Here is a 26,779-nt window from a genome sequence, read left to right as displayed (position 1 = left end):
CTTAAAGCAATGCCTGACAGCTGATACAGGTATCAGACACTTGGTGGCACTTTTAGAATGACATTATTCTTCTAAATTCAAGAAAGGGTTCTCCAGGACATTAAGATAAACAGCTAAAAGCATTGCAGCAAGCTTCCTTTTCTCCACATTTCTTCCATCCACCAGGAAATGTAAGGCCCAAACCTCAGACATTTTAGACTTTTCAGAGGTGTAGCATCACTTGATTTATACATGGGGAACAGAGCTAACAGACTGCTGCTGTGATTTGCAGGCCTCAGACTGAAATACTGCTGCTCATCTGCTAGGAACCATAAATCCTGGAGAAAGCTGATTAACCAAGTCCTCAATCACAGCTTGCACTTCAGGCCCAAGACTTCTGCTGCTTGGAACTGAAGCAAACTGTTGAGTGATGAAGACAAGCTGTGAGTCACCCTGTGAGCACTGCAAGCTTGATTGACTGTTTTAGGACTACCCCAAACTGTGTCATTTACTAGTGAGAACAAGATCTAAACATTTGGCCATGAGAACCCATGGAATTCAATTTGCTTTCCTAAACAGTTAAAACTTTCTGATCCCGTGGTTTAAAATGCAATTCTAGTTATGCATTTTATGAAAAGCACTCAGGAAAAACAATTAGAATAAAATAATAAAACAAGAGAAAACACATTAAGTAAAAAAAGAATAAAAAATGCTTTACTGTTCTTGAACAACTATACATTTTTATTATGAAATTATGAATATAAAATAAGCCAAGTCCACGCACATCTTAAAACCACCCTGCCCGCCCCTGGTTTTTTTTGTGTTTTCAAAATGGCATTTGAACAAATTTAAGCATTATTTATAGTTAAAACTCACGGAGTCAAGTAAAACATCAACCACACTACAGTCCTTGAAGTGTGCAGGAGAGCAAAAATAGTAAACCATCAGTTTTGTGAGGCTTAGTGCCAGGAATTGTCTAAAAGATTTGTCTCTGTTTTGATTAACACAATGCTACTGAAAACATTTAGTGTTTCTCAGGCCTTCAGAGGTGCAAAATTTTAAGTAACTGGGGAAACATTTTTTTCCTCTACCACCAATTTCTGTGTTCATGGAGTACTTTGAAGATCAGCTTACCATTTTATGTTGCATATTGAACACTGAACAGCAGTGAACAAACAAAGGATCTGGCATTTTCATATAATAAAGTTATGACCAGCATAAAAAAAAAGTGACAGCATATAAAAATAAGAACTTTGGTTCTCTGAAAATAAGCATTCAATTGATGAGCTCATCAGAAGCACCACTGAAGTTTTAACTGTGTCATACCACAAGGTATTTGATTTTTTTAAAGCATTTCAAAGATGCCCCATGGGTGGCACCCAAATTGAGTTCGTTTCCCTTTATATGGGATATTTTAAAGAATGAATACCACCCTGCAGGATGCCTGAGTGTGCAGGAAGCTCAGCTATGCAGCTAAGCCAAAGGACAGTTTAAAGGCCAGCTCCACAGCAGCTTCTGTCACTGAGTCATGGAAACACACGTAACACTCCTGAGGTTTGGGATGGAGAATGAGTCTCCTGGGGGAAAAAAAGAAAAGAAGAAAATCATCACAGGTGTTATTTGTTTTTTCTCCCCAAATGGTAGATTCTGGTTGTACTGCAAGGTTTCAGCAGGAAGTTAAAACAAGCTGCTGTGTAAGACAGTTGGCAAATTTTGGTGTCTGTCCTGTGTTACTTGACCTCTTTCAACACACTGGATTTTAAAATCAAGTTATTCTCTACTCAGTTTTTTTAAGGCTGTGTAGGGAAAAAACTCTTCAGGTTTTCAGGATCTTCTGGGTTTGCAGCAATCCAAGTCTGTGGGGTAGAAACTGCAATCAAGGTCCTTGGGAGCAAGCCCCAGGATTCACATATTCACTAATTTTTAACTGTAGTAACATCTGGGTAGTTCCATTCCCACATATTAATCCAATGAGCTCTCCTAGGGAAAGAGCTAAAATAGAGAAGCTGTTAATACCTGTGCATTATAATTATTTTTAAAAGGTATCAACAGAAACATGAACATTTTTTCAATGTTTTCATTAAAGATTTTAATTTTTCCACACAAACAGCAGTTATGTACATTCATGTTGGAAACAATTATTTTTCTTCTTTCTCTTTAAACATTTTTCTTCCCAATGAAACAGCCTCTTTTATAATAGAACAGTAATTATAACTGTCACCTTATTTATGTCATTGACTCAGCAGCTATTAAAGGTGGAAATTCACATGAATGCAACTTCCCAGTCCCCTTAAATTAAAGCTACCTCAATCAGTCAGCTCAAGTATTTCTGTGATGTGCTAAATTTATTTTTAAAGAACACAATGGCCTAAGTCCAAATGAAAATGTGGAGGTGAAATTTGTCTTGAAACCTACCCCACAACCCAGTAGTTCATTGTTGGTGGTGGTTTCTTCTGGTCAGTCCAGTTTTCAGGAGAGCACTCAAACAGCAGTCCATGTTCTCTTACCAGCCCTGGGTCCTCAGCTGCCGTACTGAAATCTGCAATCCCACTGCCTGCCTTCTTCTTTTTCTGTAAAACAGCTGGTGAAATGTTAGTAGAGAATGAGACATTTGGACATAAACACAGGCAAATACAAGCATGTGATTTGTTCAGGACTCTCTGATGGATGACTCTGCTGTCAAAAAGCCAGGCTTAGGAGATATAACTGACTTGCTCACTTGATTCTTTTCTCCACAGTTTTGTTACTTGGGCATCAAAAGGCTTTTCTATTGTTACACAGCTTAGAATTAGACACATGCTCCCTTTTTTGACTTTTTTTCCTTCTAGCTAAACACTGTTTTTCTAATAAGACATCTGAGTTACTACAGCACTTGAAAAAGTGTGTTACAACAGCTAAAGCTCTCATCTTTTTTTCTCTGTGTGCCTCCCTAATTAAGAACCATGATAGTAAAAGTCCATTGAATAAACTTGGCCAGGCAGGAATTTCTTTTTGCAAATAAACAGCTGAAGCACTTGGCTCAGAGATTTTCTGACTCTTACTCAGTATGAGGGCATAAAAGCATAGAAAATAAAGACATTTTTGTGTCTTCTCAAGCTGTTAGAGCTGTGTTTTGAGAAAAACCTTTGAATAAACCTTGCAAAAGTTCCAGTTCGTCTCTGGATCTGCCAGTGAAACAATTGCTTCAAAGGTCAAAGAAAAGGTGTTTTTAGAAAACAACTCAAGGAACTTCTGTCTGCCATATGCAGACAGAGAAACCACACTGTTCAATCTGCCTACAACATTGAAGATGTAGGGACTGAAGATCTAGAAAATGTGCTCAAAACATCTTATTTTAGGGTTTAAGACCACTGAGCTTGTTTTTGCTAAACTTAAGATTTATTCAAGACTCCTGTACGCATTTTAAAAGTTAAATTGTGAATTTTGTGTTCTCAAAAATAGAGGAAAAATTGATTATTGATCAGTTTACAGTAACTTTGCATTACTGGTGCAGCTCTCTAGATCCCAAACTGTAACAATCCTTAGCAGATAACAAAGAACACACAGTATAATAGTACATTTCTATATTTCATTTTTTATCATGTACAAGGAACAAGGCAAATTTCTATTTATTCTTTCACATTCTCCTTGTGCCATAATACAGCCTGCCAATTTCAGCCTTAATTGCTAGAGCCAATCTGCAAAGACTACAGCAAATTTTGCTGAAAGAGACATGTTCATCAATTATTTCTGATTCCCAGTTTTTATGGCTTGAACTATAAAATGTCTATTTAATGGCTATAGCCAAAGGCAATTTGATGCTAAGAAATACTCATTTTTTTTTCTCTGCTTGCTTTTGGATTTCTATATCGCCCAACAGAAATGCCCAAAATACATGGCTCATTGCCAAAGTCCTACTCAGCCAAACCCCAGTGTCATGTGACCAATCCACCAAATTAACACTATTTTTAACACTTAAAAATTCCTAGAATTACAAGGCACATGGGTCTAGCCAGAAACAGAAAAGAGAGAGCCTCAGCGAAAACCAAAACCAATTCTTATCTCATTTGCTTCTCCTGTGTTTTGCTCCTTTGGAACGTGTTTGGAGATTGTTTCATTGGATTCTGCTGTGAGTTGTTTTCACACATTGGCCAATCAGTGCCAAGCTGTGTCAGGACTCAGAAATTACTTCTTCAGTAACATCAAAGAAACATTAAGAAAAACTATACTGCTATTTATAAACTTGCCTTAATTCAGTCTGTACTGTTATTTCCCCTTTTCTCACTTAACTCACTTGAATTGTCACTGTAGGATCTAAAAAATACAACTGACACTGTTCCACTTTGGTTTAGAGTCTGCAGACATGAAAATACAGCTGCTCGTGAACCACTGAAATAATGAAGTGAAAAGAACCTTGAAATACTGAATTGAGAATGTGATTGGACAAAGAGAAATCCAAATTTCCATACCTCTTTCTTCATGGACTGCTGGAAAATGGAGCGGATTGAAAGGCAGCACTGGTAGAAATTCTCAATTAACTGAGGGTGGATGGAGCCACCAAGCTGGGCTACTTCTTTGTGAGTTGGAGTAATAAAGATTCCTTGCATTGTCTCCAAAAACAGATAATGGAAGAGGGTGTTCTCAGGACCAGATGTCAACCTTAAAAATATTGGAGAAGTCATTTAATTCAAATAATTTGCAGCTTTTGTTTCTTAAGGCAGAATTGGTCTTCTAATCACAGTAGGGTACAAAATGGATACAGGCATTCAAAGGTTTCTATCTTCACACCAAGGAAATCCTACTGATTTTGACTGTAATCCTCAATTTAAAAAAGGAACAAATTAAAAAACTGTGCTGCTAGTTAGGCATTGCCACATAAATTTGTGTTCTCAAAAACTGTCTCCAAAAAAGCAAAGTGAAATAAAAGCTTTGTTCATTGTACACCTACCTAGAGATAACATGGAGGCAGAAGGTAACTACATGTGTGGTCCAGAAACTCCTGCTTGAAACTCCAAGGTCACACAGATGTGGGACAGGTGTGCACAATACTGACATATTATTCAGAAACAGATGGTTTTTATTGTATTATTTCAAATTTTTATGTTTAATTAAGCTGTCAGTTTAACAGATTCACTTCTGATAATCTTTGCATGGCAAAGCTTTGGTTGGGATAAAATCACAAGGGGACTTTTGTGATCTGTGTATATTTAAAAAACAATCTAAGTATGGCCTAAAAAAAATCAAATACTCAATAAAAAGTAGTTTCTTACTTCATAGCATTAGGAAGTTCTGTATCTTTCTCTGAAGAGTTTTTTTTCAGGTTTCCTGAATGAAATGGGTTTGGCAGGGTGTGTTTTTTCCTAGTGGCCTGAAGAACAAGCAGATAGATGAAATAACAGAGAACACACACCTAAAGAAAGACCAGAACCCAACCAAACCAACAGAAAGAAGAGGACAATGTAGCATTTTTAATAAGGCCCACTTATAGCAATTTATATAAATGTATTTTATAGCCTACTGTAGACTAAACTTAGAAGCAGTCATACAATTGTACAGCAATTAGTTATGATAGGTTATTTTGGGGTCATACAACTGTACAGAAATTAGTTGTGATAGGTTATTTTGGGCATAGTCTCCAATTACATCTGCTTTTTTTTAACACAGCTGTGCCCACTTCAGTCATGTGAAATCCCCAAATATTTACAAGCAAAGATAAAACAAAAAAGTGTGATGGCTCTGAGGCTGACTCAGTGCTTCCCAAGGCAACAGCATTATTTTATAGGGAATTCAGGGGACTTATTCTCTTATAATGTGCCTTTTGTAAAAGGCACCTTGAGTTGGAATGGGCTGCCCTCTCCCCAAGCCCCCAGAAGCTGTTCAGTTCTGACCTGCTCCAGCAGAGGCTGTGGATTGGTGCTCTCCTCCTCGGCGGGCCCCTCGCTGCCCTGCTCAGCCGCCCCGCTGCTCCTCGGGGTGTGCAGAGTGTCCCCAAAGAGGCTCCTCTTGCTCCCTGCAGTGCTCCCAGCTTTGCAGGAGGAGCTCTGCAGCTTGCTCAGCATTGGGGAGGTGCTCAAGCTCTCCAGTCTGTCCCGTGCTGCAGGAAGGAACCAGTCAGCACAGGCTAAAGGTGGCATGGAGGGAGAATCCAGCCTTTCCTCGATGCTGGCCTCTATTCCTTCCAGCTGGAGAATGGTTGCTTTCACCTGGTCTACATAGATACAGTCTGGCCCTGGGTTCCCAACAGCTCTGGATGCACAGCCCCCTGCCTCCAGCAGGACACACAGGACAAAGTGTCTCTGTAAATACAAACAGAACAGACTGCTTACAAACTCATCAGCTGTTTGTGGCATTCACATTTTCTGGAAAAATCCCTTCGCCCAGGATTTTACTCCTGGGAAGCTGGGAAGCCTCAGAGAAAAAGGAAAACAATAATTATCTCATTTGCTTCTCGTGTAGTGCTCATGTGGAATGTGTGATTGGGGATTGTTTACCCCAGGTGATTGTTTCATTGGATTCTGCTGTGAGTTGTTTTCACTCATTGGTCAATCAGTGCCAAGCTGTGTCAGGACTCTGGAGAGAGTCATGAATTTTCATTATCATCTTTTTAGCATTCTCTAAGTATCCTTTCTCTATTCTTTAGTTTAGTATAGTATAGTATTCTTTACTATAATATAGTATTGTAAAATAATAAATTAGCCTTCTGGGAACATGGAGTCAGATTCATCATTCCTGCCTTGGTCTGTGGGCAACACAAATACAATATCTGTTTGCTTGAAACAAAGTCCACATTAGAAAAACAAATCCAGACATGTCTGATGTGAGCTGTCTGAAAAGACAAGATTATGAAGGTAGAAACATTTTCAACTGAAGTGAAATAGCATAAAAATAATGAGAATTTATATTAAGTTTTGCAAGCTTTGTAGATGTATAAATAATGCTGCTCCCTGGGAAATTCCATCCCATGAAACAGCTACAATTTGAGTATTTTGAAAAAATTACCCAACTATCAGAACAAGATGACCCCTGTGGCAGGGAGAAATGATGAGGAGAACTCCATCTTATCAGAAAGCTAACTAATTACTTTATTATACTGGATTATTCTATATTACATCTCCACTGAACCTGCCAAGCACTCAACTCCAACTGCCCAACATCTCGTGACTGTCAGCTGACAGTCCTGAAACACACAAACCTGGTCACACAAAATTGGTCAGTGAATCAAAACACTCACACCACAATCAAATTACCAATTCTCTTCAGGTAAACAATCTTCCACAATGCATTCCACTCGTGAACAAACACAGGCACAGCAAATGAGAGAAGAATTGTTTTTGCTTTCTCTGAGGTTCAGAGAATGTGAAACCCAGGAGGAACCGTGCCTTGCTTTTCTCTGTGAGGAGAAATGTGGTGACACCCAACAAAATGCACGGAAGTGTTGATCTAGTGAACAGACAACTCCCAAGATCAAAAGAGAGGCTCACAGAATGGGCATGCTGCAGCATCAACTCACCAAGCCAACTATGAGTAAGAAGTATCTTGCTTCAGGTTCCCTGTATCCTGTGGAACTCGACTCCTCGCAGGGCTGCAGGTGATGCTGTGGGAACACTTCCCTCCAAATCACCAACTGCCCGATCCTCTGCTCTGCTGCCAGGGATAACAGGCAGTAGTGCTGGCAATAGAAACCCACATCAACAAGGTCTTCCTTGGGCAAGTGATTGCCAATCAAGTAACCCTTAATTAAACACAGAAAAGGAAGTGTGTTCAGTGAGGATACCACACCACCACACAGCACTTCAGAGTACTTTTCATACAGAGATATCCCTGCTCCACATGCACTGAGCTCTTAAGGTTTCTGGCTACAGACTCTTTTTGGTGTACAGTTGTAACAACATTGAGCTTTTGGGCCACTTCTAAATAATCAAAACACTAAATATAAGCAAATCAACCATCAGCATATATGTGTTATCAAAGGTGAGCTGGGCTTTCCCAGCTTGCAAAACAGCTACAGTGTTAAGGTGCTTGAATTCTCTCTCCAAAAATAGTGAGCTTTCACTCACTAATAAAATTATTAAATTTCATAAATTAAAAAAAAACTTGGAATTAAGAAAATTTCCAAAGAAAATCCATAGTACAGTGATTCCCACTCCAAGGGCTTTACAGCTGAAGTGCTGTTATGGCAGATACTGTGCAGTTCCACTTCTCTCATGACACTCCCAGCACAAAAAACAATTGCCTGATAAAATTCTTTAAATGCAAGTTTTCTTAAAGCAAGGCTGTTACCTTCCCCTTTGTAGTGTTGACTACACTGTCTACATTTACCAAAGAGAAATAAAGTTATGAATGAGGCCAAAGTGAAAAAAGCTGTCAACAAATTCTCTCAAGTCTTGGATTTAAAGATAGAGTCAAGATAGAGCACCTGCTATTAAAACATAGGAATGAACAAGAGCTCCAATTAAAATATCCTACAATCTCAGTTGAACTGACTCTTACTACTTTCTTATTACTCCCTCTTTCCAATCCTTGGATTGTACACCAACAAATTCCAGTTTTAAAGAAGTATTTTTGTTCTTGCTGTTCATACAGTACATAGCATTACCCAACACTGATTTTTTCTGTTATGGTGTTTGAGCTTTAGGTCTGGCACTAGAAATACATGCTTAAATCAGTCATATATTCACTTGAGATTTATGAGATTCTGAAACATTAAATCAGATTTCTAGATACATTTTCCTAATCTTTAGGTCTTAATCATTAATATTACCTTGTAAAAGAGACAAGAGCCCAGGATCACATATAATCTTCTCATGTCATAATAATCTTCAGACTGTTGGGAAGGAAAAAGCATTGTGTAATTTTTAATTCTGCATTTAGATTTTATTTAGCAAATGCAAGTGAACTAATTCTGGTCAACTGCAATCAGTACTTTAATACTTTCATATTTGACCACATCTTATTACCAGTACAGCAGTTAATACTGAGCATTTCAGACAAATACCAAATTTTTAGCCTCCATTATTGAATTTTGTGTAATTACAATTTTCTCTAAAAATTTCAGTTTAAAATAACTAGTTTCTATTGAACTGTTATGTGTTCATAAACTATTTTTGGTAGGATATGTTCATTCTCACAGTTAACAGCAAAGTAACTTCAGCATAACTACTGACACCAGGGGCCCTCCTAGAGTAAAACAAGTCAAAGCAGTTTTTCTAGTCTTGGACATTTTACTCAGAATACTCCCATTCATTCATCTTTTAACACCCAGTGCTCTCCCATTAGCAGCCCTGTTTTTAGATAGATAAACTGTATTTTAAATTAAGTAGCTGGAATCAATTTCTGTGCAATAAACTGTGACTTATAAACACTGATTTCTGTAAATAATCACCCAGCTTGTTCAGAGCAGGGATTCTTTAGAATTTTATAGTAACTGTTCTGGAGCTCAAGACAGCTCTTTCATCACAAAGTATAGCTGAAATGTCAATGTGTTTACACTTCGCACAGCTAAGAGTTACATAAGTAAATTATATTATGACTACCTTCTGTAACAGTATTAAAACTAAGCAGAATTTGTAAACTAAATTTACAGAATTTTCTGTGAACTGGAAAATTAAATTGCTTGGGAAGGAGACAGTCATTTACACAAAAAAGAAATGCAACAATAATCACCTCTGTGATTTTTGTAGACATCCCATGGATTTAAATTATATGAAGTCACGGATTTTCATTGACCAGTTCTATAGGATTCTAATAAGTGATAACATTAAGCATGGAGAGAAATTCAGGATAAACTGCTTTGACTCCCGTTTCATTAAAAGAAGTTGATGGATTTTGAAAATAGTCTTTGCTTAAACCACTGAATACGACACCGAGGCAAGGAGATACTGTGCAAAGCAAACAAAACCAAGATGTTTACCAGCTCTGCAAAGTCAGCTGCTTCCAGATCACTCAGTGCTGTGTCAATTTCCATCTGAAATAGTAAAAAAAACCCCCTTTTTAATAGAGATTTCCAACACAATAATTTCCAGTAGTAGCACATCTTGCTTGTCTCAGACTGGGATTCACAGGCACAAAGTGATTGGATAAAAATCTACTTCTATTTTTTATTAGTAACATCAAATATCAAGAATACCTGGGAATACCAGAATTAAGAAAAATCCTTTCTAATTGCTGCCTATTTCCCTGCTCTTTGAACTGTACCGTTTCTCTGCTTGTGTGCCTGCTGAGCCCAGAGTTGGTACAAAGGAGATGCCACCCTTACTTTCAGTGTGCTTTAAAACATGAGGGCTAAAGACAAACCTGGAACACTACTGCATCCAACTGAGTTTTTTCTGAAAAATCTTTTATCCAATGCATTTAAGTTTTTTGTCTCTATGAAGTCGCCAAAACTCTCTCACACATTTTTGTTCTATTGGAACTACTTGAAGCTTATTTCTGTAACTGCAGGAGCTGTTGGTTAAATCAAGTTTAACTATGTATACTTCTCTTGGTCCAAGGCACTGAAACTCATGACATAAATGTGCTACTTAATGAAAAGAACCTAAATCACATGGTTGCAAACTTCTTGAGCTGTGTTAACAGGCTGCGTCCAATTGAAATACAGCCAGTTTTTAAACAGAGGAATGTCAGCAAGCCTGTTGGCACTCAACAACTAATCATCCTCTCAGCTTTTCCCCAGTCAAAACTTAAATGGCTTTCTGCCTGGAGAACTGACATTTTCAGTTTTACATTCATTATAGAATAGAATAGCTCTTCACCAAAACTCTGACTGGAAATGTCATCTTCTGCAACAACAAAACTTTTCTGGCAAATGGGAATGATCTCAAAGAACTCTGGAAAGTGATGTCTGTATTCTAAGTATCAATGATGCTGGTTTCATAAGTCCTTTTAAAACTTATTATTTTACTAGAAAAAAGCAGCCTGCAAGCTGAAGTGGAGACCAATGCAAAACAGAGCCTCTTTACAGAAACTTGAGAAATAAGAAAAAAAGCATGGAAAAACCCCGATGAACAAATTCTAAAAAAGCAGTAAAAAACTTAACATGCAAGGTGGAAAGAACTAAATAATGATCTGTCTGTGACTAAAGATAAAGGAGGAGACAATTCTCCTTTAAAGGAGAAAAGGGAGAAAGCCACACTAGCAAAGAGAAATCTGTTTGGAAACAATGGCATGGACTAGCATATTTGAAACTGGAGTCACAGATGCTAAAGTAATGAAAGTGAGGTTTACAACTGGCAGCTAAAATGTTATTAATGTTATAATAATGATTATAATTTATATAATTATTAAATGATAAAATTATTTAATTATTTAATTATTAAAATACATTATTATAATTTATATAATTATTAAGTTAAAATTAAAGTCATTTACTGTGATCTGCCTTTTGTCTTACTACTGCTTAAAGCACAACTCAGTTTCTAACATGGAGGTAACGTGAAATTCACAGTGAAATGGTGCAGAAAGTCTGTACCTGTCTAGCACCAACAAATGACATGTAGGTATTTATTTTGATTCTGCAACAGCCATTTATAACTCTCCTAAATTATGAGAAGTACATGTGTCACCTTGATTTTTTAAGCTTTTCTAAGCCTCCTGATGTTTATATTCTTGTAACAAACTTTCTCACACACTTTATGTAAATAACTTATTGTTTTGCATTCTTTTATGGAGGAGGAGAAATTTGATAGACTGTTGGGTTGTCCAGTGTCATTGGAGAGGTGGCACTGTCACCCTCCAATCCACTGTCACTTTTGGAAATCTATAAACGTTGGAGTCAGAAATTAAAAAGTCCCTTTTACCTTACAAAGAGCAGTGTGTCTGCATCATGTTCTTTTGTGTCCTATAGTGACATAAACGGGCTTCTAGAATAGTATTTCCTGCCTGCCAAAATACTTCAATGGTGAAAATCAAACACAGAGCTGCATACCAGGGGCTGCTTTCTCTACTCTTCCTAGGTAACTCTAAAGTCACCGAACTAGGCTCACAACAGCAATCCTGTCGGAATCTTGAATATTTTAGGAAAATGGACCATTCTAGGATGGGCAGAGCACTTGGGTCAATCAGTCAGGAAGAGCAGAAGACACCTGCACTGACTTTCTGGCCGGTCATGGCCACTTGTCCTGGAGAGAAGTGAAAAGGACATGACCTTGACTTGCTGGGGCAGCGTCAGCCAGCGCAGCCCGGGGAGGCTGCCCGGGAGCAGGGCACTGCAGGGATCCTGGAGCTGGGCACTGGGGCTGCTGCCAGCCTGAAGCCTTGCAGGATGGAGGGCACGCTGGAAGAACAGGTTGAAAAAATGATCCAGGCGAGAAACATTTTCCACCTGGCAAAAAGCACTGGACAAACATGAACTTCAAGTTAGAATAACACTGAGAAATGTGCAGCTTGTTTATATAACCCTCAGTGATACACAAACTTCTTTACAGCATCATGCTACATTTGGATTTTTTTTAAACATGGAAAAAAATGGTTTTTTAATATGGAGAAAACCACTAGGCTGATATGCAGGCAGTACCTACAAAGAAACAAATTAAACCAGTATGGTATTACCACAGAGCAGTGTCACTGACATATTTTATGAAAAATCCTTTTGCTAGGATTTTTTCTCCTGAGAAGCTGAGAGGCCTCAGAAACAATATGAAAACAATGGTTATCTGCTGCTGTGGAATGCAACAGGTGCATCTGTGATTGGTCTCATGTGGCTGTTTTAAATTAATGGCCAATCACAGTCCAGCTGTCTCAGACTCTCTGGTCAGTCACAAGATTTTATTATCATTCCATTCCTTTCCTTTCAAGCCTTCTGATGAAATCCTTTCTTTTATTCTTTTAGTATAGTTTTAATATATAATTTTCTTTTAATATAATAGATATCATAAAATAATAAATCAGCCTTCTGAAACATGGAGTCAAGATTGTCATCTCTTCCCTCGTCCTGGGACCCCTGTGAACACCACCACAGAGCAGCTTAAGGTGTGTGAAACATCAGCCTCATCCTTTTGGAAACTGAGATTTGTTCTTTTTCCTTCACAATGGCATACACACATTAACCCTGAATTAAATGCAAGAACATGAGTAATCCACCTGGGCAATTTTATTTAGGTAACAGTCATACTGAAAGTCCCCTGGGTGATTTCCAAATGCAGAGAAAGACACTCACTCTGCCAGATGGAGTCTGGCACTCCAGACACTCACTCTGGAGAAGTCCAGAGTGTTTACTCTGTTAAAAATGTAACACTGATACATGTATGTTTCACAGAGGGTAACATGTGCAGAGTGCTGCTGACATCCACAGTTACTTGGATTATGGGAATGATTTAACCTGATCAAGGACAAAACTTCCTGAAGTGACAAAGCCTGCTTAAACACTACTGTACTAATGGTTAAGGCTGAAACCAACAAGGTTAAGGCTGAAACCAACAAAAGGCAAGACCAACAGAATTCTTGTTTTTATACAAGTGTAAAAGAACATGCCAAGAAATTCCCTGGAAACATTAATCCTTATATTTGTGTTTTTCAGTGAGCACCAATGAAAAATGAGTGACTGAAAAGAAAACACTTCTGAAAGACCTCACCTGTCCAAAGAACTGTACATGAATGTCAAGGTCCTGACAACATTCTGAATCATGTTCCTCAGCTGATAAAGTGGCACACTGACAAATAAAAATTAAAACATCTTTATGATGAATGAGCCTCCTAGAATGTGTAAATATCTAATATTACTATTGTTATTTCAGCAGTCTCTGCAAAGAACTTGAGTTTACCAAATCCTAGGGTATTACTGTTTTCTGACTTACAGATATTTCTGGGATCTTATTCTCTTCAGAGGAAATGAAAAAGAAATTACAACAATTGGATATATGAAAAATGTGGATTAAGTCAATCAAAATAGTGAAATCAGACATAAAAACTAATTACAGTAAAAAGAGTACATTTTAAGCCCTTTCTTGCCTTTTTTGTTAGAGGAGTACACACAGTAAATTTGAGGACACAAAATTTCAAGGAAAACAAAACCTTTCCTTTGAAACTCACTTTTCTTCAGGAAGGCCAATTACGAGCAACTTGTCAGATTCTTTCCAGTAAACAACTTGAACCAGTTTTTCACATAAGAACAGGGAGGAACTAGAAAAATGAAACCAGAAGTCTTTCTGTTAACACTATGAAGTTATAAAGGAGTTGAAAATCATTTCAGTGAACTAAAAATCCTAGTCACTGCTACCCACTACAACAAAACTCCCCCAAATCAATTTACATCCAGGCTGAGCACTCCAACTTCAGGCATGCTGCTGTAGTTAAAGAGTTACTGCCTAAACAGGTTGAGTTGCTCTGGTTTGTCCAGAACTTGATGCATGAGCCATGTTTGCTGTACATGTATGTATAAAATAATAAAAAACAGTAATTACATTTCAAACACTTTTACCTGATAATCTCGGTACCAGTAACACTTTCCAGTATGTCAGACAGTGTGAGAAATATCCCTCTCACACTTTTCAGTTTTTGGGATGCTTCAGATATGGGGTACTGATAAATAATTTCTTGCTGTGAAGAAAGTTAGCTGTTAGTTAAGTAAACCAAAACCGAAACCCCTCCAAAAAATCCCCACAGAAAACAAGATCATGATTTTTTTATTGTGGTAACAATTGGGGTTTTTTAAACATGAGATCTTCTATCATATCCTTTTATAAGACATTGGAACCAGCATTGTGCTGCATGGGCATACTGGAAAGTTCTAAAAGGCACAGAAATGTTTCTACAGTTTGAAATTCTGTATTTTATAGAAAAGCCTGACTTATTTAGATTAATTATTACATGGAGAAATGTAAAATGACAAACAGCATGGCCACTGCAACTTACAGCTTTAAGTACACTGTAACACATCTGATGCCAAGAGAGGGGAAAAAAAAAAGTATCTTTATTGGGAGGGTGCTGAGGTCCTCAAATTCTTTACTGTGAGGCTGCCCAGAGAAGCTGTGGATGCCTCATCCCTGGAAGTGTCAGTGCCAGGCTGGATGGGGGTGGAACAGTCTGGTCCAGTGGAAGGTGTCCCTGCCCATGGCTGTAGGGTTGGAACTAGATGATCTTTAACACCCCTTCCAGCCAAACAATTCTGTCATTCTCTGCTGCAAGTATTGGTACAGTTCTTTCAATGTTGAAATTCTGACTTAAACCATCATCAGACATAAAGCTCTTGAAAGCTAACATAGAATATGAAAATTAAAGTCTCTCTGTATAACCCTACCTGGCTGCTTTATGTGGATAGCATAAAAGATAACTGAGGAATATGCTCAAATTTTAAAATACACCACTAAGATTTCTCATGAAACATCTGACCAGATACACTTGCACAAGTCATTTGAAACTAAACCTCTATAGAGATAAATATTTGTGAGATATTTTTTTTCTAACCCTTAAAAAAAATCATTCTTTCATTCAAGCACTTTCAAGAATTTTATATTATTTCAGCAGCTATAAAAATATAGGAATAAGCAAACATGATTGCCCCTCATTTATTGCTTTCTGCCAAATCATGATGGGCCATTATTTTTTTTTGCATCTTCTCCACTGCAAAGATTGTAGTAAATTATCTTTCTCCACAAACAAATGAAACACTGGCATGATTTATCTCCCTGTTTATGTAACTAATCACATTTAGCCAGTGCCAACACTCATTATGAAATTTTCCTTGACTAAAAGAATGCAAAATTTCATTATATAAGGACCTAACAAACTCTTCATTTATATCCAATTTAATTAACTCTATTTATAAATACTCATTAGTGACAAGGATCTTTTTTCTGCAATCAATCCCTCAGCTGGAGAAACCCTGCTGTTTTCTAATAGCAGCACTGCAAAGGGCTAGAAAGAGACTTTTTTCTTCCCCTCCCTCCATTATGAACTGGGGCCTTGACACAAAATTTGTTGGAGAATGACCTGAACGTGTTTCCAGGGCAAGAAAAGCCAACTGTAACAAACAGGCAGAACTGTTATCATGTATGGATACAGTGATTCAGCAAAGGCCAGCACATGCCACCAGATCAGCTCTCTCCAAAGCAAGCCCAAGGACAATGGAATTAATCAATACAAGCAGCTCATTTCTTCAAGTGTAAATCCTCCCCCAACCCAACCCCCAAACCTGGACAGAGTCTTCCAGTAACAGCAGAAGGAACATGAACATTATTCCTTTTAAGACATGCTATTGCCAAAATCAGGTCATAGACAAAGATGTGAGTGTTGCAGGCTGCTAGAAATAATGTATAATTGTAATAGCCACCTCAAACTAAAATATAACAAAGGCAGAATTGACCTCACTCACTGAGAAACTGTTACCATAGGGACACCCCCCACAGGCATACACACATCCCAAATGATTGCCAGTACCACTTCCCTGTAGAGCTGAGCAGACAGAGCTTACAAGTCTTAAAGCTCATTAATTCTATTTTAGGTGCCAAAAGCTCCCAAGTGGAATACTTACTTCCAAGTCCCAGTTGCCACATTTTACACGGATGTGATCTGCATACTGTGCCTCCCCTGGATATGGGCAAGGCAGCTTCTTAAAGGATCATTACATTTCTATTGGGCACGATGGCTTTGGTGCACCATAACTTTATTTAAAGTACTGTTTAAACTAAATCTGGGACAGTACATCCACAGGATAGAAGCTGCCTGAAGTACAGAAAATGAAATTAAAGACAAATGCCTTAAAGAAGGTGGCATTCTTTAGCAAGGAAACGTTATAAAGAGCTTCATTATATCAGCAAAGCATCTCTCAGCATATTTGGGGCTTGCATAAGACTTCTCAGGAAACAATTATTCCATGTTGTGAAGGGACAACAAGGGCATTACAATCCCTCTTTTACCTCTGCTCAGTGTTCAGGATTAATCCATTTCTTGGAAGAATGTAAAGGAACAATGGGGCAAGAAACCAGCACTCAGTTTACTGTGAAGTGCAGAATTGCAATCAGGCTTTTACATGTGTAAGAGAGGAGTCAGAGGCCCTGAATTTTTTTTTTATAATAAAGTTTAAAGTCTATGTTGTCAAGAAAACACTGGTCTTGGACTAGTACATATTATGGTATCATGTAATTTTCTAGGGTTCTCCTTCCCAGCCCTGTCTCTAGAAAATAAAATTAAATCCTATTTTTATAACACTTTGTCTCTATTACCCACCACCAAGAGAATGTAGATTTGTACCAGTTAAAAAATACCATTTAAAAAAAAGTAAAGGTATCTGAATCTAAGGATAAATTCCAAGGGAGAGAAAGCAAAATGTTTTCTTTCTGCTTCCCACTCCATCACTGTCCTGCCATCTTAGTCCCTGGGCACTGGAAAAACCTGTGCTTTGTTTGATGTCTCCTCAGCACAGATAACAAAGATCACTGAGACACAATGCTAAATTTGAGAATTCACACAAAAGCAGAAGAGTTCTTTCCCAAATTCTGTTCCTAAGAAGTGCACTTTGTCCTCTTGGCATTTCCAGACTGGGCAAGAAGCCAAGCTCAGCTCTGTGTCCCTGCCTGGAGAGGAATATTTGTAGCTATGGCTACACCCTGAACAACTACACAAACCTACATGCACACTGGCAACATTTTCCCGAGGAACACAATAAGGAAAGAGTGAAAGGAAGCTTTACAGGATAAATAAAAAGTACTTCAGTGGCTCTAAAAGCTGCCCAAGGAAGAATCAGCAGCTGACTGCTACCAGCAGACATGCCAGAGCCCTCTAAGAAAAGGCACATTAGCATTTCAAAACAGGAGAGGCCAGACAGATTATGGATGTGGGCTGCCAATAGCTCCTGCAGGGGGATATTTTTTTGACCACCAGGCAGATCCTGGTGTTGAAAACCTCCAGGTGAGCATCACAGAGACAGCTTGGCACTGGGGAATGCACCTTGGCTGCAGAGTCACCACCTGGCTGCTCCTCACCGGAGTTCAAGGCCAGGCAGGAGTTTGGCAGCAGTGATGCTGCAATTTCACACCTTATTTCTACCAAAATGGCTATTTTACAGATTATTCCCAACTCCAAACCATTAGGAGTATTTTTTATTTATCCTTTTACATCAAGTGTCCTAGGAGCTGCTGTGGTCAGTGAGCTCAGGGTGATTGAGTCAAGCACATACCTCATCCTTGGATCTTTCAGAGTCCAGTTTGAGTGTGAGGAACATGACAATGTGAGGCACATCCTGCTGAGGCTCCAAAGTGTCCTCTCCCCACAGCAATCGAACCAGGTTGTTCATACCTGACTGTGTTTGTTTGTTCCTTTGCTCACAAGTCCCTTCAGGCTCAAATACCGAGGTCTCAAACGTCAGTTTAACCTATTAAGGTAATGAATGACTGTGAGAATGAGGCTGTACTTCCAATTTTACTTTTTACACTCTACTTCCAATGACTTTGCAGTAGCAGATGAAACAGATGGAGTTTGAGCACTTGAAGAGGTTAGGTTTTGTCAGCCTCAGCTTTACTGAGGAAGATGTAAGCAAACAAAATTCCTGCTGTTTCAAGAAAACCAATTATACATTCAGCATTACATAACCATCTATTACAAAGGACAAAGCCAGCTATTACATGGTCTATCAACCATGTGAGTAAGCATGTGGTTTGCTGTGTTTTCATACTTAATTCTTATGGTTTTGAGAATGGAAAACTATACTTACTGCTCTGGCTTTGACTGAGCACAAAAACCCATTACTGTGCCTTTGAAACACACACAGTATTTGACTTCTTTCAAAATGTCAGCAGTTTCCTAAGTACATATCCTGAAGGCTCTTTCTTGAGCATGTCTTGGCCATTTTGAGTGCACTGACACATTTGCACAGGGAAACCATTTACATTTACACTGGACTGCAAAAGCCTGTTAAATTGTAATGGTAGCAATTCTTTCATTTTCAATATGTTAACTTTGCTTTTTTAAACTGTAAAATCAGAAGAGTTTTGTTGCTGTATTTAACAATTTACACAACTACCAAGTAGCCTAAAAATTGCTTACATCCCTTACTGTGCTCTGTCTCCAGAAGAAATAAGATCAGAACACAAACACAACATCCTCTCTTACACAAAACCTTTAAAGCTTAGATGATCAAGCTGATTTTGCCAAAAAATTATATGATGTTTACTGTCCCTTATTTCCCAAATAAGTTTAAATCCAGGCGTTTTAGAATAAATGAGTATTTCCTGACACACAAACAACATATAATCCAAACTTGATGTGGAAACGTTTCAAAATTCACTATATAGACCTACTTTTTTAAGCCCTGACTTACAAAAATGATGTTTGTTAGTTGTCTCAGCAGTGATGAAAGTGATTTTTTTCTTTTTTTGTGAATGAACACATTATCCTACGTATGAAAGGAGATGTGAGAAACACCTATCCCCTTGACTGAGCATAAAAATGCTAGTTCCAAGGAGAAGAAATTAATTTATGTTCTTGGATGAGACCTTATTTTTCATCAAAGTGACTAAAGACATATTTGCACTAAGTTGACATGCTCTCAGTTTCCTCTTTCACATGTTTTTACTCAAGACTCTTTATCTGCCTTGAAATACTATAACATGGGAAGTTCTGAACATAATACATCACAGTAAATCCTGCTTGTTAAAATCAGTGGCAACTTAGCCTGAGGACTGATGCAACAAAATCCATTTTTCTTTTCTCAACTGCAATAAATTTTGAGAAGCCCAAGCAGATAATTTATACATTTAAAGACAGATCATTTTGTAATTGTGTATGTATGTACACAAACTTCAGGAGAGGAGTGCCAGCAAGAAATAATGATGCTTTAAAACACCTACTGCCTGTCAGACTGGCTCAGAGAGAAGTGCCATCATCAGCTCTTACAGCTCCATTTGTCACCAGTTGCCATCTTCCACTTCACTCCCTCTCCCAACACTTTCCATTAAGTTTCCCCTCTCCTATTTGGGCTGCTATCAGACTTTTTTCTCCTCCTCTTCCCCGGTACTGCAGTCAGTCCTGCACCACCTCTTCCTTTTCTGACACTAACTCATCCCTCACCCTCTCCTCACCAGTCCATTTGGATTCCTGACAAGGAATCAAACTCTGCTGAGAAGCAGCTGCTTTCGTAGACCCAGTAACTTGATAGCTGACAGTTTCAGAAGAGTGTGTTTTCTTCTCCAGCTTTCTGAGACTTGGTTCTGTTTCTCTGTCACGCCATCTACATATATTTCAGAATATTTCCTCATACCCTGTCTAACTTCTTACAGATTTCCTTAAGGCTCAAGAGTTATTTCTCTCAACTTCTGCTGCATCTTGTCTCTGGACATTTAGTCATGACACTCAGGCTACAGTCTCTACATTAATGACACACAGATGTCATTCTTGCTGCAGTCTACCTTTTAGTCTCTCAATTAAAATAAAAACAAACTTAGTCTGTCTTGTCTTAAGAGACACAACCATATGATCCTCCAGGGAAGAGCTCAAAACAAACTGGACTGAACAGAGCTTTTACTCTCTCTCCATCTGGAGTCATCCATGCTGCCTCCCACATCACTGTAATAGAAATGGACAAAGAGACTGCATTTCAACAGATCCTAAAAATATATATAATTTTTTTTTTTTTTTGTGGAGAAGAAATGAATCTTCATCCTGAGCAGTGCACAGGACCTGAATTAATATGACTGCTCAAGTCCCCTTTTGTAAGTACTGACTGGGAAACCTTCCACAGCTTGGATTCCATTTCTCCTGAGGAAAATCAGTTCAATGCACAACAGAAAACAGAAAAGAAAATGACACCAAGAACGAGAAAAGCATTAATATTCCACTCTATAGATCATGCTCACATTCTCAATACTTAGAACATTTCTCAAGAAGAATTTAATCAAATGGCAAGAAGGTGACAGGAACAGCAAACTGTGAGGGACATGGATCATCATTTTCTGCTTAGAAAAGGTGACAAAGTGAAGCATGACAGAGGTTTCCATAGGCATGGCAGGGTAAGGCATGAACAATTAACTTCTTCTCAGAACACAGGAACATGGGGTCTGACATGTACTTGGTTAGATGGCAATTTGAAAGCCAGTGATAATTAACACAATACAAAGCAGTCACATAAATCACTGCTCCAGAAAGCTGTGGAGGTCAAAGGAATTCTAAGAAACAAAGGAGAACATAGAAACCTTGAACTGATTTTACAAGTCCTTGCTGGAAGCTGGAAAGTAATGGTTGGAAGGTCACTCTCTATTTAAGATTATTTAATCTGCTTCTTAATACCATTATACATTTCTCAGTGTAGAAACAGAAAATGTAGCTGTTGTGCCACTGGTCTGCCCCAGAAAGGCATGGTTTCATCTGCAAGAAAGCTGCATGGCTTGGAAGATGGATTTCATTACACACAGAGCTGGGGGCATTGCCTGCCTTTTAAAGGCTGCCTGCTGCTTCCTGTTTCCAGTATCTGTTTGCCATGTGCTTATGGTCTGCACAACTGGAACCCAAAATTTCAGGCCGAAATTTCTGATTCTAGATGTCTGCCTCAGGCTGGATATTTTTAGAAAGCTTGGAGTAAAATGGTTCTGCAACTTCTGAGTATCAGAGTAAAGAAGAGTATATTCCTTCAACACACCTTCTGTACTCTGTCTTGTGGTGCTAGGAAACAGCAACTATTTTGATTACAGAAATGTAAAAGAAAGGACTAATGTAGCATTTGGACTTCTACTACTCAGTAAACTAGGCCTTACAAGCCTAGATGTAGTTGCCCAAACTGAGGTAAGAAAAACAAAATTCTGGAAATAAAATAACGAGGTACATTATGTCACATAGTGCAACTGAATCTAGGTAGTGAAGTTTCTGAAATTAATTCCAGTATTTTTTAACATGAAACCAGAACAACAGGGACTTCACTTACAGAAATAACATATCTAAGTAAAAAAGTTTTAAACTGGATAATTTTTTTATATTCTACAAGGTAAAATGAATGAGAACACAGTAACAATTTTGCTTGTATTAGAACATGTCAGCTACAACAACCCTCTGCTCCTTCAGCAGCATGATTGCAGTGTACTGCATTGCAAAAACCCCAGAAGTCTGTATTTAGATCTCCACTGGTCTATTCTAGCCACCACTTGTCTGGCTTGACTCAAGCTGCACAGTGGAAAAGGAATAATTGCACTTTAATGAAAGGATTTGGAAAGCCACCATGACCAACTGTTCCACATTTCAAGTAATCTCTGCCTGCTTGACAGATTTACTGACAGAGCAAACACTGACACTGCATCACCAGAACTGCTCTGTCAAGGGCTGCGCTGCCTTTGGAACGAGCAATACCCACACCCTCATCTAGAGAGGGTGCAATTACACCCACTGCATCATCCCTGCCTTTTCCACCATTCTGTATTTAATAACAGCTACAGCAACTCTCCAGTTGGTCACAGGTTTTTCTCCCATGGAGCTCTGCCAGTACCTGACCACGACTCCAGCAGCTCAGGGAAACTTCAGGCTGTCAGATATCTTGGAAAGCTTCCTGAACTGACATCCCCACTACTCAATCTCACTGCAGCTGCAGATATATTTCCACAGGAACTTGCATATAGAGCTTTGTGTTCAAGAAAACATAAAATTTCCACTTTGAAAAAATCTCTGGACTGTAAAATATGTCTATTATTATCATTACCTCGTATATTCTACCTAAAGGAAAAATTACCAAGAGACACTTTAATTTTTAACCTGCTCCTGCTCATAACTCATACACATAAAAGTTTCAACTTTTATCTTGTCTTCCTGTCCATCAGGAAGTGGTTTTCAGCAGAGTAACTCAAAATATCCCATTTTATGCTAGTAACATCCTAGTAAGTAACATTCCCCTGGCTTAGCTCTGAAATAGCTATCTAATTCTTTATGTCTTATTTAATTCTTCTTTAGAGCTCCAAAATTATTCAGCTAGAAGAAAAGATATATGCAGTAGGTTTAGGGGAAAGAAACATCATTCATCAGGTCAGATTTGTTGGAACTGTTTTTTTGGTATCAATTTTTGTTAATGACTTCTATCAGTTTCATCACTGTTGAGTTCTGAAAGCTCTTGAAAGTATTCAATCTAACATCTCTTAGAACCCCAAGAATTAATTTTTGTATTTAAATATTAAACCAGTATCAATTTCACCATTTAAATGCTCTTAAATATTTTTAATAGCACTCCTTTTGTTAATTCAGGCTTGTTTTTACTCTTGTGGTTTGTGAGTCTTGTTTATATTGATGAAGATATAATTATTCTATTTAAGTATTTTCAGAGCAATAATTACCATTTTAAACACAGTAATTGGCAAAAAAATCCACTACTGTTTTGCTGACATGTTTATTTTTCAGCTAGACATCAGCTCCTACCTATTTTCATAGGATTTTGCTGATTCTGATTTTTATCAGAATTAAAGTCTGAAATTTTGACTCTGACTGAAGTCAAGCAATGCAGTCAAAAGATAACGGAAAAAGTTTTAAGAAAAAGACCACCTGAACTTTGTTTCCTCAGGGAAAAAAAAAGGCTAGAAGCAGTACTAACTTTTAGAGAGGATTTTTGGAATAAATGTTCAACTGTAGTGTATACTGTACCTGCATAGGACCTGGAATGCAAGACAAAACTCTCTCTATGTTTTCAGAATTCACATCGACATCATTTACAGCAACAAGAACATCTCCTGGGGGTGGAACAGACAAGAAATGAGAAATTCAGTTGCTACTGCTTCACAACACAGAGCAAAACAGTGTCTTATTTCAAAAATTAACATGCCATTCAAGCTGTCATAAATGTCCATTTGTTATATTTAAAGTAGTTTGCTACGTGCAACATTTACCACTTTTAGTCCTTTACCTCAGTGCTCCTAAGGCCTTATGGCCCCACTCACATCATGTGACAAAAATCATAGAAATATAGAGTAGTTTTGGTTGGAACCTTGAAGAACATCTAGTTCCAGCCCCTTGCCACAGGCAGGGACACCTTCCACTACACCAGGTTGCTCCAAATGCCATCCAACCTGGCCTAGAACACTTCCAAGGATGGGGCACCCACAGCTTCTCTGGGCAACCCTTTCCAGTGTCCCACCAGCCTCACAGTCAAGAATTTCTTTTCTCATACCCAACCTAAATCTACTATAAGTTCAAAGACATAGCCCCTTGTCCTGCCACAACATATCCTTGTACAAAGTGTCTCCCCTTCCTTCCTGTACTCCCTCTCAGGTACTTCAAGGCCACAATTAGGTAACTGTGAAGCTTCTCCAGGTTGAACCATCCCAATTCCCTCAGCCCTTCCTTAGGAGAAGTGTTCCATCCCTCTGATCACCTTGGTGGCCCTCCTGTGTAACAACTCTCCAAGCCTCTCCCCTCCATCCAGGCTTGTTTCACTCTTGTTACCTGACCAGAAAAGAGCAAATTTCCCAATTTAGTCCTTTCTCTTCCTCTCCTTGCCCCTGCTGTGGGTTCTCCTCTCCATGTTTTTATCTGTCAGTTTTTCCTGCCTAAAGGCATCTTCTGTTTTCTACATCTTGCACCCTTACCATCACTGGAAATGGGGGGGGGGAAAAACCCCTTAGGGTCCCAAAGACAAAGTCATTAACTGCAAGAGAAAAAGGTTTGAAAAATTAAAGGCACCACCTACAAAAGCAAACAGAACCAAATTATAACTTACAAACTTAAAATCCACATTCTAGTTTAAAGTACAAAAATCAAACTGGGATTTCTGAAGTGAAGGAAAATAGTCACAAGAAATATCCCAGTGGTAATTAATTGATAACCTAGGTCTCATCCCCCTCAAAAAGATGAATGTTAAAGCAGGGAGTGTGCAACAGGGATATGAGACCTGTGGAAAAGAAAACCAACTTGTGAAACTAGAAAAGTAAAATGACATCAAGAGCTAAAACTACATAGACCTGTCAAAAGAATAGAAATTGGAAAGTAAAAATAAAAGGGTTTTTGGCCATTCATTGTTTGGCCTTTCCTTGGAATGTAGGTGAGTGATCCCATCCAGAACACTCCTGACAGTCCTATTCACCTGTGCTGAAGAAAAAAGAAATCAAATGAGATCAGATAGACAGAAGTAATACAGTAGCAACCATGGGAAATTAAGAATCTCTTGGTTAAAGAAGAGGTGAGCAGAGCCTAGGTGAGAAAGCAGCTAGAGTGGAAATCAGAAGGTTCTGCAGACCCTAACCAGAGAATTTCTACAAAACTTTCCAATAAAGGTACTTAGAGCAAACTACCTAAGATGAGGCAACATAAATTTATGACACGAACTGTAAGAAGCAACTGCCAGTGGCACCAGGATTTGATGGTTCAATAGTTCCTTCACAGGGGCAAATATTCAACTTTAGAGTAACAAAATAGGCCTTATTTTCTACTTGATTTTCTTTGGTGGCACTTTCAGTTGTCTCTTGTGAAAAACTTGTTTTCTCTTGTGAAAAACTCTATTAGTTTCTAGCTTGTCTCTTCTGTAGATAGGGAAATAAAGAAATTAGCTCCTTACTTAACACTGAAAGTGACCCAGCTCTTAAATGTGAACTAAAGAGCTCCTCTGAACAAGCAGATTGAAAACCAAGTTTCATTTTGCTTAAGATGCACAAAGACTCCCCTACAAAGTACCTCCACATCCTCTGCAGGATTAACATGGTGTTCATCACTCAGGCAGTGGAAAGGGATTAGAAAAAGGATATGGATTTGCAGCAAAAGTGCATGCTTAGCATAGTTATATTTTAAGCCTTGACTTGGCAAGAAAGATGTCATCAAGTGCAGAAATAAAGCACTGTAAGGTTCAGTGTGCATTTCAATTCTCCAGGGAGAAGACTTGCTCAGCTCCAACTGACACAGTGCTAATGACATGCACACTATGGAAAAGCACAGCCTGAGTCTCTGAGGTCACTCCACTCTCTGAGAAGCTATTCAAGGCCACAGAATGCTCAAGTTCAGAAGAAGACTGGCAGTTACCATTATTTCTATGTTCTGCCTTGGTTTTAAATACTTGCAAATTGCAACTGGGATTTTTCCCAGGTACAAGGTCAAAATCTGATTGCTCAAAATCAGCAGTGATCAAAATCAAGGCCAACAAGAGACAGAGCATTCTTCTTAACCATCAGTAAGGAAACACTGATTACCTCCAAAATTCAAGCAATATTCCTCTTTAATACACCAGGTAATCAGTTGCTTGCTCTTCTTTTACATTAAAGGGAAATGCATTCCTACTCCTGAATGCAAAACCAAGAAAAGGCTGTATTTTATTCTGCATATAAAAATGTTTCAAGTTTTTCTTTTTCAACAAATAGCTCTTTCCCTAACCTCTGTGCTTCTTGATGCACACCACAGTTAAGTTTTAGTCTGTCAAATCTTCAACACAACAGTAATTCAAAGACAGAAAAGCTGAAAGTTAAACAGCATTTAAAAGGAACTCAGTAAGTCCATGCCAGAGCCCCAGGACATGAAAATGAGTAATGAAAAGCAGAGCACTCAGGCTACTCTAATATAACAAGAATTATAAACAGGATTACTATGTTCTTTGCTAAGAACACTGTATTACAGATCATTACACACAACTACAAGAGAAAGCATAAATTGCTCTTGTACTCATCTTAAACTCATCTGCTTAAACAAAAGTTGTTTGTGTTCTGTTTGTTTGACTGGATCTTTAGGAATTCTGTTGTAGAGCCATTCAAAGGAACTGCACACACTTTGCAAAACCATCCACACCTCAGCACTTGAGGGAACGTTTTGGAACCACCGGGGTGGAATAGACAAAGACACTTGGAAAGGAGAAGAGCCATCGGTATTTACATGTTACACACTCCAAGGTTTTATTTATTCAATGCCTAATGTACACATGTAAAACTTTCATTGCAGCAGTAAATATTTA

General features: G+C 38.4%; 1 protein-coding gene across 6 annotated transcripts in view; it reads right to left on the bottom strand.

Moving 5' to 3' along the window:
* Nucleotides 1-670: 670 nt before the first annotated feature.
* Nucleotides 671-26,779, bottom strand: part of INTU (inturned planar cell polarity protein) — a 41,584-nt gene continuing 15,475 nt past the window's right edge. For 2 of the 6 annotated variants that reach the window (XM_077176751.1, XM_054633183.2), the window contains exons 3-16: nt 23,497-23,582; nt 18,068-18,262; nt 14,372-14,490; nt 13,984-14,073; nt 13,527-13,604; nt 12,101-12,290; nt 9,869-9,922; nt 8,720-8,782; nt 7,469-7,690; nt 5,847-6,254; nt 5,229-5,326; nt 4,428-4,617; nt 2,395-2,549; nt 671-1,556 (exon numbers count right to left, since the gene is read on the bottom strand). In XM_077176751.1, the coding sequence (XP_077032866.1) occupies nt 1,445-1,556; nt 2,395-2,549; nt 4,428-4,617; nt 5,229-5,326; nt 5,847-6,254; nt 7,469-7,690; nt 8,720-8,782; nt 9,869-9,922; nt 12,101-12,290; nt 13,527-13,604; nt 13,984-14,073; nt 14,372-14,490; nt 18,068-18,262; nt 23,497-23,582 (2,060 nt within the window). In that variant the 3' untranslated portion in view covers nt 671-1,444. The other 4 variants (XR_013181917.1, XM_077176752.1, XM_077176750.1 and 1 more) reach the window with 4 other exon arrangements.

This window comes from Agelaius phoeniceus, chromosome 4 (genome assembly GCF_051311805.1).
Source record: "Agelaius phoeniceus isolate bAgePho1 chromosome 4, bAgePho1.hap1, whole genome shotgun sequence".
NCBI classification, from domain to species: domain Eukaryota; kingdom Metazoa; phylum Chordata; class Aves; order Passeriformes; family Icteridae; genus Agelaius; species Agelaius phoeniceus.
This window is presented reverse-complemented; position numbering and strand designations above follow the sequence as displayed.